Source organism: Schistocerca nitens, chromosome 12, assembly GCF_023898315.1.
Source record: "Schistocerca nitens isolate TAMUIC-IGC-003100 chromosome 12, iqSchNite1.1, whole genome shotgun sequence".
Lineage (NCBI taxonomy): Eukaryota > Metazoa > Arthropoda > Insecta > Orthoptera > Acrididae > Schistocerca > Schistocerca nitens.
The window spans coordinates 112,222,045-112,236,614 of NC_064625.1; the positions used below are offsets into that span (position 1 = coordinate 112,222,045).

The 14,570-nt window shown below is 47.0% G+C and overlaps 1 protein-coding gene across 1 annotated transcript in view; it reads right to left on the minus strand.

Moving 5' to 3' along the window:
* LOC126214940 (probable cytochrome P450 304a1) overlaps positions 1 to 14,570 on the minus strand; it is a 122,625-nt gene that overhangs the window by 73,930 nt on the left and 34,125 nt on the right. Inside the window, exons 3-4 of the mRNA XM_049941578.1 lie at positions 11,340 to 11,554; positions 2,937 to 3,215 (exon numbers count right to left, since the gene is read on the minus strand). Of these exons, the coding sequence (XP_049797535.1) occupies positions 2,937 to 3,215; positions 11,340 to 11,554 (494 nt within the window). The remainder of the gene's footprint in view (positions 1 to 2,936; positions 3,216 to 11,339; positions 11,555 to 14,570) is intronic.

Sequence of the window (14,570 nt, forward strand, 5' to 3'; positions counted from 1 at the left end):
AGGCATTCGTCTTCATGCACGACAATTCGCGCCCCCATCGTGCACGTCTTGTGAATAACTTCCTTCAGGGCAACGACATCGCTCGACCAGAGTTGCCAGCATGTTTTCCAGACATGAACCCTATCGAACATGCCTGGGATAGATTGAAAACGGCTATTTGTGGACGACGTGACCCACCAACCACTCTGAGGGATCTACGCCGAATCGCTGTTGAGGAGTGGGACAATCTGGACCAACATTGCCTTGGTGAACTTTTGGATAGTGTGCCACGACGAATACAGGCATGCATCAATGCAAGATGACGTGCTACTGGGTATTAGAGGTACCGGTGTGTACAGCACTCTGGACCACCACCTCTGAAGGTCTCGCTGTATTGTGGTACAACATGCAATGTGTGCTTTTCATGAGCAATAAAAAGGGCGGAAATGATAGTTATGTTGATCTCTATTCCAATTTTCGGTACAGGTTCCGGAACCCTCGGGACCGAGGTGATACAAAACATTTTTGATGTGTGTATATTCATCCAATTATGAGCCAAGACGGTCAATGTCTCCACGGAAAAATGACAGCGGTTGCCTATGAAACCATGATTGTGCGCAGAATGCACCTCTTCGTCCTAAGCAAATGGACGGACACAAATGTCTCTTCAGGGCTCCTAAAATAGGGAAATCACGTGAGAAGGGATCAAGGCCGTATGCAGGATGTGTAATGGCTTCCCAGTCAAACATCTTTCCTCAGTGTAGTCGAAGCATTTTTGGCAACATTTCAGCGCGCATTAATCCACAACAAAATGACGCTGTCCGTCAACATTCCTGGGCGTTTGGACTTGCTGGAGCGCTTCAATTTTTGCAGAGTGTCCAGGAGCGCTGTGAGGTAATTGTGGCGCCATGTTCCAGTAACTGAATGAGCAGCGAGCCCTTGCAGTCAAAGAAAAATTTCATCGTTACTTTGTGGGAGCTGACGTGTCTGTCTGGATTACGCTGCAGCAATTTCGTTGGGATGCCATTACACATCCTTCATACTGTCCCCATCTCTCCCCATGTGATTTCCATATTTCTAGAGCCCTAAAGAAAGAGATTCGTGGCCGTCGATTTCCTTCGGACAAAGACCCTTTCGTCTCATAATGGGATGAATGTATTGATATGGCAATTACTTTTGAAATAATAAGCAGTTTACTTCCTTTTTTCCATATGTCTCCTTTTCTTTTGACTGCCCTTTATACAGGGTGGTCCATTGATCGTGACCGGGCAACTTTGGACGTGTGGTGTGTCGCGTTGTCGAGCTGGAATTGCCTAAGTTCGTCCGAATGCACAATGGGCATGAATGGATGCAGGTGATCAGACAGGATGCTTCCGCACGTGTCGCCTGTCAGAGTCATATCTTGACGTATCAGGTATCAGGGGTCCCTTATCACTCAAACTGCACACGGCCTTGAGCCATGCGCGGCTCGAGTTTGTACCGTTTATTGTTCAACATTTTGTTAGACCCGTTTCTTATTCCATTTACTGGCGTCACTAAGTTGCTGGCTTGCTTGCCCGTGAGTGGCAGCAGCAGCAGCGCTTCTCGATAAGAGCACTGTCGTACTATCTTTGGAGCGAGCGCTAGTATTTCCGGGTCGTCGTGTGTCTGGAGTCCAGAGGGGGACGGAGCGCCAATGAGGTCCGCACAGCCAGTACTCACCAACAGCTGGAGCGGGAACGACCGTTCGTTGGTCGTTCGGTCGGTCGTCTCATCGGGTGACGTGTATTTGGTCCTTTGACCGTTTCTGGGCCTCGTCAGTTGGTCATCTTGCCGGTTCCTTCCTTGTGCAGAGATGTCGGGTGCCCAATGGGCAAGAGTTCCCTCTGCATGGTTAGGTCCGGGCCAGGGTGCCCGGGTCGCCGTGTCTCCGAGTTCCAAACGCACATCGAGTTGAGTCAGGTTTGAGCTGCAGTGAGCTCCTGACAGCCAAGACTCGCTCGACTGTTGCCGACACTCATAATTTGAGTGGGGACGACCTTGGTTGGTCGATCGGTCGGTCGTCTCATCGACGACGTGTGTTTGGTCGCCGACCGCTTATGGAAACTGTGTTTGTGTCGACTTGTCATTTTCTCCCTGCTGTTCCACGGTGATTGGTTTTAGGATTGTCGGAGTTCTTGGTGCAAGTGTTTACGTGGAACCGTGTGTAGCTTCTGTGATTTCCGCTGAGCAGATGAATGCTGTCTGCATACTGGAATAGCCAGTCGGTCGGTTGCGACGGAGCAGGGAAGGGAATTGATTAGGTTGTTGGTTGGTTCTTCAGCCTCAAGATACAGAACCTACGACATGCGTGCTGTTTTCTGCAATTTGAAGACAGCAGGTTACTACAGTCTGGAACCGCCTGACTGCTATGATCGCAGATTCGAATCCTGCCTCGGGCATGGATGCGTGTGATGTCCTTAGGTTAGTTGGGTTTAAGTAGTTCTAAGTTCTAGGGGACTGGTGACCTCAGAAGTTAAGTCCAATAGTGCTCAGAGCCATTTGAACCATTTGAACAGCAGGTTAGTGAACTGTAACAGAACCTTGTATTCCACACAGTGCAGTGGAAACAACTAGACGCCTCACGTGTACTGCATGCACAGAACAAATGTGCTCAGTGACATGTCATCTGCAGTAATGCAGAGGAGGTAATGGAGGATGATCGTTATTAACACCAACAATCAATTCATTCTTCCTTTCTTGCCGTAATCGCTGTTCTTCCCTGGTGCAAGTCGTAAGTGGGGCGGCCAGCTTTACACTGATACTGCGACGGTATGTGTACATCTGCACTATGCTGCCAACTACAGGCCATTCTGCAGGCTATTTGTAGCATGCTTACCAACTTACAGGATAATGGCGCGAAATTTCGATTTGTTATTACAAATTTAACGCTTTCATTTGGCTCACCCTCGTAAAAGACAGATGGGGAAAAAGGTTACCTTGACGTAGTCGATGAGTGCATTGTGTCCTTGGACGAAATCAGCGAGCCCAAACTGGCCCGTCGACAGGTGGCGAATCCAGGGCGTCTGCATGATAGCGTTGCCGGTGCCGTCGGTGGCCAGAACGTTCTGGCGGCCGCGGCGGCCCAGCAGGAGGAGCTGGCGGTCGGACGCGCGACCGGGGCGCGACCCGGCCAACATGGACCACGTGACGGCGGCGAAGCAGCGGTACGTAGCGTCGGGGAACAGCACGGCGCCGTCGCACGGCCTCCGCACGCTCTGCACGGCAGCACGCGACTCAGACATCTCTGACTGGTGCTGCACTCGGGACAAACACTGCAGGGTTGAGATACGGGGCAGGGAAGGATGTACCGCGAGGCTCTGTGTCGGGACTACTCCCTACACTGTTTACTCAAGGTGACAAAAATATGTGACCGAAAATGTTCATTGGGATTTCCCTGGTATGATAAATAAAAACAGGATCAAACTAACTAATGTTCAAATATACTCCGAGGTAAAAAAAATCCTGGGATAGCGGTACGTACAAATACAGATGCTGATATTGTCGTGGACACAAGTTATAAAAGGGCAGTGCACGGCGGGAGCTTTCTTTTGTAATGAGGTGCTTCATTTGAAAAGGTTTCCGACGTGATTATACCGCACGACGGGAATCAACAGGCTTTCAATGTGGAACGGTAGTTGGAGCTAGACACATGGGAGATTCCATTTCGGAAGTCGTTAGGGAATTCAGTATTCCGACATCCACAGTGACAAGAGTGTGCGGAGAATACCAAACTTCAGGCATTACGTCTCACCACTGCCAACGCAGTGACCGACGGCCTTCACTTAACGACCGAGAGCAACGCCGTTTGCGTAGAGTCGCCAGTGCTGACAGACAAGCAACACTGCGTGAAACAACTGCAGAGATCAATGTGGGACGCAAGATGAACGTACCAGTTAGGACAGTGTGGCGAAATTTAGCTTTAATGGGCCACGACAGCAGACGACCAACACGAGTGTCTTTGGTAACAGCATGACATTGCATGCAGCCGCTCTCCTGGGCTCTTGACTATATCGGTTGAACCCCAGACTTCTGGAAAACTGTGTCCTGGACTCCTGACCATATCGGTTGAACCCCAGACTTCTGGAAAACTGTGTCCTCGTCAGTTGAGTTACGATTCCAGTTGGTAAGAGTTGATGCCAGCACGACATCACCTGCAGCCACTCTCCTGGGCTCGTGAACATATCGGTTGAAACCCCAGACTTCTGGAAAACCGTGTCCTGGTCAGTCGAGTTCCGATTCCAGTTGGTAAGAGATGATATCAGCACCACATCACCTGCACCCGCTCTCCTGGGCTCGTGACCATATCAGTTGGGCCACAGACTTTTGAAAAACCGTGGCATGGTCAGTTGAGTCCCGATTCCAGTTGGTAACAGCTGATGGCAGAGTTCGAGCGTGGCGCAGACCCCACAAGATCATGGACACAAAAAACTGTGAAAGCTGGCAGTGGCTTCATAATGGTGTGTGCTGTGTTTACACGGAATTGACTGTGTCTTCTGGTCCAGCCGAACCGATATCTGACTGCAAATGGTTATGTTCGGGTAGTTGGAGACCATTTGCAGCTATTCATGGTCTTCATCTTTCCAGACAATGATGGAAATGTAATAGATGACAATGCGCCATGTCATTGGGCCACTGTTGTTCGTGACTGATTTAATGGCCATTCCCGGCAATTCTGACGAATGATTTGGCCACCCAAATCACTCGACATGAATCCCGACGAAAATTTATGGGACATAGTCGAGAGATCATTTCATGTACAAAGTCCAGCACCAGCAACACCTTCGCAATTATGCACGGCTATAGAAGCAGCATAGCTCAGTATTTCTGCACAGGTCTTCCAATGACTTGTTGAATCCACGTCAGGTCATGTTACTGCACTACACCAGGCAAAAGGAGACCTGACACCACAGTTTGAGGTAACCCACGACTTTTGCGACCTCGGCGAATATTTGCGAGTCTCTGGAGAGTCCTGTAAATGCAGTCTGTGTGGGGTTACGCTATGCATCGAGGCACAGCCAACGCCAGAGCCGACCGAGTTTTCTGCGAAAATGAACTGATATATGGCATATACATCTGCACGCCATAAGTGACCTTATTGGTTAAGGCAGAGGACGCATAATGTACTAGTATCGTACCTCGACTAATTCCATTTTCACGGACAGTAGGTAGTGAAAAAGGTTTGTAAGTACTAACTCCAAGTTTCTACAATTTAACCTACATAGTAGTTATAGCACATGTGGACAATATGACAAAAGAACTTGAAGCATCCAGAAGGTGAGCAGGACATGAAATGAAACTTAAAGGGTTAAAAGGGTATGGGATTTTATTTGGCAGTATCAGCCACAGTATCACCTGACACCACACTGGCCCGGATGCGTGCACTGATTCGGTTAGGAAAGGTGTCATTAAGCTGTTGTACCCTCTCCTGATATGAGCTGGCCATCAGCTGCTGTAACTGGTGCTCGATATCCTGGATATTGGCACTGGGAGGCAGTTGACATCTGGCACCGCATGTGTGTTCTGCTGGTGATAGATGAGGGTATTTTATTGGCCATGAGAGTACTTCAACAACACACACACAGTTGATAGAGAAACGTGCCGTGTGTCAGCAGCTGTTGTAACTGGTGCTCGATATCCTGGATATTGGCACTGGGAGGCAGTTGACATCTGGCCCCGCATGTGTGTTCTGCTGGTGATAGATGAGGGTATTTTATTGACCATGAGAGTACTTCAACAACACACACACAGTTGATAGAGAAACGTGCCGTGTGTCAGCAGCTGTTGTAACTGGTGCTCGATATCCTGGATATTGGCACTGGGAGGCAGTTGACATCTGGCACCGCATGTGTGTTCTGCTGGTGATAGATGAGGGTATTTTATTGGCCATGAGAGTACTTCAACAACACACACACAGTTGATAGAGAAACGTGCCGTGTGTCAGCAGCTGTTGTAACTGGTGCTCGATATCCTGGATATTGGCACTGGGAGGCAGTTGACATCTGGCCCCGCATGTGTGTTCTGCTGGTGATAGATGAGGGTATTTTATTGGCCATGAGAGTACTTCAGCATCACACAGACAGTTGATAGAGAAACGTGCTGTGTGTGATCAAGCGCTGTCCTGTTGAAAAATGGCACCACTATGCTGTTGCATGAGAGGTATCACATGAGGATGCAGGATGTCCACGATGTACAGATCACTACCAGCCTTGAGCTGAAGCCATACCTAATGGCTCCACACACCATGACTCCAGGAGTATCACCGCTGTGCCTGTCAAAAACACTGAGAGAATGGGCGGTCTCTAAGTCGGCGGCATACTCACCGAAAACGGTCATTGGGGTAAGTACAGAGTCGTAATTCATATCTGAACACAATCCGACGCCATTGATCAGCAGTCCACGGTTCCCCGACATGAGACCACTCCAGAAACAGCCGTTTGTCTTGTGGTGTTAACGGCAGCCCGTGCCTGCTATAGTAATGCTCTGTTCTGGCTGCTGCTAGTCCCCAAACAATGGCGCAGAATGGCACAGAACCTCGGAGGGTGTCCATTACTTGTTCTCGATGACTGGTGCAGACTGAATAGTTATGACGTGTTTGGCACACAATACAGGGATTCTCCCATGTGGCAGTCAGAGGTGATGGACTACAACTTTGATAACAAGTGTGCTTGCCCTCACATTCCCGTGAAACACAACATTAGACCACTGTCATATCCGAAAGCCCCACAAATCTGGATACTACACACTTCGACCAACAGGTCAAATGGAGACCCAATATGGGTCCCTTTCAAACTCTGTCATGAGCTGATATCGCTGTATCATAGAATTTTTTGGCGCCTCCATGACCTTCACAATGAGCACTCAACATGTGGCGCTGTTCATGTCCCTGGTATGCTCTGGCACGGTTGGTAAGGTCCGCAGCTTCTGGTCTAGGGGCTAGCATTGCTACCTCTGGATCACTGTGTCCCGGGTTCGATTCCCGGCCCGGTTGGGGATTTTCTCTGCCTGGGGGCTGGGTGTTTGTGTTGTCCTCATCATTTCTTCATCACCCTCATCATTCATTACAGTAGCTAGACTGAGTTGCGAAAAAGTGGGACTTTGTACGGGCGCTGATGACCGTGCAGTTGAACGCCCCACAATCCAAATATCATCATTTTTATCTTGGAGCAATAATTTACCAACAGCCGTATGTAGTGTAGAAATTTATTTTATTTTATGAACTTCTATGTGCTACCACTTTTGGCATTACATTGATGCCATCTTCAGGCCCCACTCGTCATAGTTGTAAAATCGCTGTACACGGAAGGAGCCGTATAACTGGATCCGTGAATCAATCGTCCTGCAACAGCTCTTGGTGGCCAGGCGACACAGACTGGGAGTTTCAAGAGGCGATGAGGAATCTTCCGGTAGTGTAATCCTCCCACGAAGCAGGTAGCTTCGTCACCTGGCCACTAAGAGCTGTTGCAGGACGATTGATTCACGGATCCAGTTATACGGCTCCTTACGTGTACAGCGATTTTACAACTATGACGAGTGGGGCCTGAAGATGGCATCAATGTAATGCCAAAAGTGGTAGCACGTAGAAGTTCATAAAATAAAATAAATTTCTACAATACATACGGCTGTTGGTAAACTATTGCATCAAGAAGTTTATGCCAGCCGTCGTCCCACGATCCATAATGGATCAGCGAAAATGAAATATCATCATGGTTGGTAAGAACACTAAACATGAAGAACACTAATGTACTTCGCTGGCCATTCTACCTGCCACAGAGAATGGCACTTACATAACCCTCCTCCCGCAGTACTGTGTAGTGTAAGAAGTTACAGTGGCATGTGTCCAGGTATTCTGTGTGATTCACTTGTTTTGTGAGGCTGTGTGTTTTGCAGGAAGTGTTATTGTTGCGTTTAGTGTAAAATCGTAGGCTCTCAGAATTTATTCAGTGTGGAACTCTTTGATGCGTAACACCTGTTTTGAAAGGTCTCCTGTTGCAGTTTTTTTGATCATCTATGTGACACACTGACGCTAAGTAGCCCAAGCTAACCTGTGATGAATCATGCACCTCTTTATTGTGTCTCCTCTACGTCTCCTGATAATTCAACCGTCCTCCCGGATGGGCTTATTTAGTCGCTCCATTGTGAATCGCTCTTGAGAGATACTCCAGAAGATATCGAAATTTGTATTCTACGAACTCCTGTGAATTGAATGACATAGGGTACAAGAACCTCGTTCATTCAGACGTTGTGTTTCAACTATCCATTAAAAATTTGTGAACAGTGGTTAACAAGTGTCAGTCAGCCATAGCAATGAAGGTAACCGAGAACACAACAACCTGACATATTTCATTTGAATAAAGATGACGACTGCATAAGCAAAGACTACAAAACATTTTAAATATCTGGGTTCAAATGGCTCTGAGCACTATGGGACTTAACATCTATGGTCATCAGTCCCCTAGAACTTAGAACTACTTAAACCTAACTAACCTAAGGACATCACACAACACCCAGTCATCACGAGGCAGAGAAAATCCCTGACCCCGCCGGGAATCGAACCTGGGCGCGGGAAGCGAGAAAGCTACCGCACGGCCACAAGCTGCGGACTAATATCTGGATGCACTTTTGTTAAATGTCATTGTACGATCAGTGTAGCCTGAAGGTGAGGGTTACGCCTCGAAATATGTTGCTTCATTAAATAATTTTAATGCCAACAAATTTTGTTACTGTTAGTAATCGCTAAAAAAACTTTTCACATTTTTTAAACAGGGTAGAAAAAACGCTAGACAGTCATTTAGGTGAATATGAAGGTGGTTTTAGCAAGGGCACGTCATGTTCTTAACAAATATTTAATCTGAAGTCACTCACTCATCACAGGTTACTGAATTCAAAAAATACTGTAGTAATTTTTTTTATTTCAAAAAGACCTTTCATTACACTGACAGACAAGCTATTGATAAAATAATCTGAGAATTTGGTGTGAAGTTTAAATTAGTAAATCAAATTCTCGAGTCATCTACCGTAAAGTGAAATTTATGGGAGAAATATCTCAGCCCTTCGAAAAAAACAGGTGTACGCTGGGTGATAGTGTGTCACCAAGTCTTTTTAAGTGTGTTCTGGAATAAATAGTCAGAACATGGAATGGAAAAAATTAATCAAGCAATCACCAATAAGTTTGGAAAGCAGAAACAAAAATATTAGAATAAATTGTCTCCACTTGCAGATGACTTTGCTACGATTTCTGAAAATGTGATATCTGCACGTAACACAAATGGCTCTTTTAGAACAAATAGCCAGTAGGATCAGCTTAAGAATAAGTGCAGAAAAAAACGAATTTTTTATAAACATTAAAAATACACCGAAATTTCTGGAAAGAGATACTGGGTAAATTTAAAAGGTAAGAAAAAAGGTAAATGTTTTTGGGAGATAGTATAAGAGAATGGCTTGGAAAAGGCTGCTATAGAGGAAAGAATACATAAAACGGCAAAGGAGTATGGTATAACCAAAGACTTTTACAACAAAAAGTGACTGTCAAAAACGGAAAAATAAGGCATTACAATGCAGTAACGAACTCAAAAAGTCTAAATGCATGCGAATGTTTAGCATCAAACTGCAATTTAGATGAATCAGAAATACTAGATAGGTGAACAATTAGAAAAATACATTGATGCGCCAAAGAAACTGGTACAGGCGTATTCAAATAGAGAGACATGTAAACAGGCAGAATACGGCGCTGCGGTCGGCAACGCCTATACGTATAAGAGAAGTGTCCGGCGCAGTTGTTAGATCGGTTACTGATGCTACAGTGGCAGGTTATCAAGATTTAAGTGAGTTTGAACGTGGTGTTATAGTTGGTGCACGAGCGATGGGACACAGCACAGCCGAGGTAGCGATGAAGTGGGAATTTTACCGTACGATAATTTCACGAGTGTACCGTGAATATCAGGGATCCAGCAAAATATCAAATTTCCGATATCGCTGCGACCGGAAAAAGATCCTGCAAGAACGGGACCAACTACGACTGAAGGGAACCGTTCATCGTGACAGAAGTGCATCCCTTCTGCAAATTGCTGCAGATTTCAATGCTGGGCGATCAAGAAGTGTCAGCGTGCGCACATTTCAATGAAACATCATCGGTATGAGCTTTCGGAGCCGAAGGTCCACTCGTGTACCCTTGATGACTGCATGACACACAGCTTTACGCTTCGCCTGGGCCCGTCAACACTGACATTGGACTGTCCATGACTGAAAACATGTCGCTGGTCAGCGAGTCTCGTTTAAAATTGTATCGAGCGAACAGACTGGTAAGGGTATGGAGACAATCTCATGAATCCATGGACCCTGAATGTCACCAGGGGACTTTTAAAGATGGTGGAGACTCTGTAATGGTGTGGACGTGTGCAGTTGGAGTGATATGGGATCCCTGATACGTCTAGATACGACTCTGACAGGAGACACGTACGTAAGTATCTTGTCCGATCACCTGCATCCATTCATGTCCATTGTGCATTCCGACGGACTTGGGCAATTCCAGCAGGACAATGCGACACTTCACACGTCCAGAATTGTTACAGAGTGGCTGGAGGAACCTTGAACCCTCCCGCTGCCCACCAGATTACCCAGACATCAACATATCTGGATGCCTTGCTTGGTGCTGTTCAGAAGGGATCTCCAACCCCCCCCCCCCTCCCACCCGTACTCTTCCGAGTTTATGGACAGCCCTGCAGGATTCATGGTGTCAGTACCCACCAGCACCACTTCAAACATTAGTCGACTCCATGCCACGCCGTGTTGCGGCACTTCTACGTGCTTGCGGGGACGCTCCAGTGATGTACCAGTTTATTTGGCTCTTCCATGTATTAGGCCGACGAAAAGCTATGGAAGGTTGAGAATTGTGTAGTAATGGCGGAACTAATCGAAACATGTAAGTCATATCAGAAGTAATGAGAAGAAGAAGACTCGTATTTTTGGTCATTTTTATCGATTGCAAGAGAGGATATTAACCAAAAAGACCTCCAAATATTTGTAGGATGAGAAGTCAACAAGAAATTGGACACATGAACTGAAAAAAGAAAAAAATAATAATATAGAAACTGAAGAGACAACTGGCAGAGAAGTGTTGAGAAGTGTTTAGGGAAAGAGTATTGAATATGGAAGGATTCCAAGGTAGAAGAGTGAAACAAACTGGTATGAAACGGTCAGAAGTCAGGTTGAAGGTAGAGTACTGGAAAAAAGAACAGCTAATAAGGAACTGGAATTGGCGAGTGGTTCTTAATTGGACCATACGAGGAGAAAAAGTAAATCGAGTGGGTTTGTGTGGTGGTGCAGTGCGGGCGGATACTCGCCTGGTCGTGCCGGCGGCCCGCCATCAGGTCGAGCAGGTCGCTGACCTCCGCGGCCGTCTCCAGCTCCAGCGGCTGGAAGCGCCTGCCGAAGCCCAGGACCCGCAGCTGGCGCAGCGAGAAGCGCCGGTGGCGCCGCCACGCGGGCTCGTTCGCCAACGACACGCCTGCACTCGCCAGATCAAACACTGATTCTCCTTTACACAGAATTAAGGTCTCTGTAAACGATGAATTTGTTTGTCAAATTCGCTGTTTCCTATCCGTGGGTTTGCCAAACAAGCGTGAGGAGGGACCAACCGAGTTTGTCAAATTTAACCTCACTTCTGGAGCATCTGCCAAGCTGTGCCTATCGTGTCGTTACGTACACTGCTGGACGACATTGATATAGCTCGGTGGAACCTGGGAAATTAAACGAAAAGAACTGCTACAGTATAGTACAGAAGATAACTGAAACAAATATACGAGACTGAGTCAAATGAAAACCTTAAATATTTTTTAAATATTATTTATTGAGCAGAAGTGGTACAAAGCTGTATCAATTTTCAACATAATCTCCCCCACGCTCGATGCAAGTCTCCATCGCTTACAAAGTGCATAAATTCCTCTAGAAATAAATTCTTTTGGTTGTCCGCGCAACCACCCATGCACCGCGTGGCGTACCTCTTCATCAGAACGGAACTTCTTTCCTCCCATTGCGTCTTTGAGTGGTCCAAACATATGGAAATCACTTGAGGCAAGGTCTGGTGAGTATGGTGGATGAGGAAGACAGTCAAAATACAGGTCTGTGATTGTTGCAACTGTTGTACGGGCAGTGTGGGGCCTGGCATTGTCATGTCGCAGAAGGATACCCGCTGAAAGCACCCCACGTCCCTTTGATTTGATTGCAGGCCGCAGATGATTTTTTTGGAGGTCTGTGTATGATGCACTGGTGACAGTGGTAATTGTAGGCATGTAATGCTCCATAATGACGCCTTTTTCTTCCAAAAAAAAGAGTGAGCATAACCTTCCGTGCTGATGGGTCTGTCCGAAACTTCTTTGGTTTTGTTGAAGAGGAATGGCGCCATTCCTTGCTCACTCTCTTCGTTTTCCGGTTGGTGTAAGTGAACCCAGGTTTCGTCCCCAGTAACGATTCTTGCAAGGAAGCCATCACCTTCTCGTTCAAAGCGCCGAAGAAGTTCTTCACAAGCACCAACACGTCGTTCTGTCAATTCAGGAGTCAGCTGCCGTGGCATCCATCTTGCAGACACTTTGTGAAACTGGAGCACATCATGCACAATGTGGTGTGCTGACCCATGACTAATCTGTAAACATGCTGCAATGTCGTTCAGTGTCGCTCGGCGGTTTTCCTTCACTATGGCTTCAACTGCTGCAATGTTCTGTGGAGTCACAACTCGTTGTGCCTGACCTGGACGAGGAGCATCTTCCACTGAAGTCACACCATTTGCGAACTTCCTACTCCATTCGTAGACTCGCTGCTGTGACACACATGCATCGCCGTACCGAACCTCCATTCGTCGATGAATTTCAATAGGTTTCACACTTTCACTACGCAAGTCACAAGTGGGGCGGCCATCTTTATACTGATACTGCGACGGTATGTGTGCATCTGCACTATGCTGCCACCTACAGGCCATTCTGCAAGATGTTTGTAACACGCTTACCAACTTACAGGATAACAGCGCGAAATTTCGATTTGTTATTACAAATTTAAGTTTTCATTTGACCCACCCTCGTACAATGAGACGAACAGAAATGACACTTTCATTGAAAAACAATAAATACACTGAAGTCACTGCGGTTTCTGATAGTCCACTGTAGGACAGGACATGGTTCTTAATAGAGTGTCTGATCACAATGGATGGCACTGCACGATCTGTAGCGTGTTCCCGTGCTGACCACAAGGTTGGTAGGGAGTTCTTGTGGTGGGGCGTTCCATTGCTCCAACAACGAGGTTCACAACTGCTGGATGGTCTTTGGGTCATGTGGACGTGCTGTAGTAAGTCTCCCCAACGCGTCCCACACGCGCACGATGGGATTGAAGTCAGGGGAAAGGGTAGGCCACTCCATTCGTCGAATCTTCTCGTGCCAACAACTACTCCACCAACGCTGTTTGAAGCGGTTGTACACAGTCGTTCACAAAAGTGAAGCCAGGGCCGAATGCACCTCTGAAAAGGTGCACTCGGAGAAGGAGTACAGTGTCATAACAACACTGACTAATGACTCCACCTTGTTCAAAGATTTAGAGGTCAGTACACCCTACGCCGTAACACCTGGTCCACCAAAAATCGCGTTCAACAGTGCTGGACGTTCCCTCATATGGTGAGAGGTGGGAACGCCTAACGCACATGAGAACATTATTGAACATGATCATTTTGCTGGTGATGGTGTTACGATATGCGGAAGCATAATATTGCATGGCCGTACTAACCTCCATATCTTTGAAAACGTTACACTCAGCAGTCAACGGTATTGTGAGACTGAACTCCTTCTCATGTGGGTCTTTTCAGACCTGCATTCGGCCCTGACTTCACTTTTATGGACGACAATCGAACGGTATCGACGGCATCGAACAGAGGACATTCGCCAAATGCACTGGCTTGCGCGTTCCCCCGACCCAAATCCCACCTAGCGCGTGTGGGAAGCATTAGGGAGACGTATTGCTGCACGACTACGTACACCAACGACCTTCCAGTATCTACGATAATGATGTTGACTACAGCAGTGAATTAAAATTTGTAACAGCGCCGGGATTGGAATGCGTTTTGCTGTTTACTAAGCACATACGCAAACCATCACTTAACACTTCCGGGCTGAGGTGCCGTGGTCCGTACTCAAGACTCTCCTCTGACATTTCGCCTTGACTGCAGAAGGAGTCCTCCGAGGACAATCAGCGAACTGCGACGAGAGCGCGAGTGAGCGCCGTATACATGAGACATCCAGAGGGCGCCGCTGTCAGTCACGTGACGTCGGCTGTGCTATGATCTCTGATATTTCCAACTCTCTCAATTGATATTAATCGATTGTCACGCTGTTGCTGTCCTCAGAGGGTATCTTCCGCAGTCGAAGGCAAAACGTCAGGGGAGAGTCTCATGTATCGACCACGGCATCTCAGCCCGGAAGTGTTAAGTGATGACAACACCTGCCGTGAAAGCCTTCATTCTATGTTTAGATACGCAAACCATTATTCAGGGAGGATTAATCCCATTTCGCTCATTGTTAAGGTGCTATTCCAAT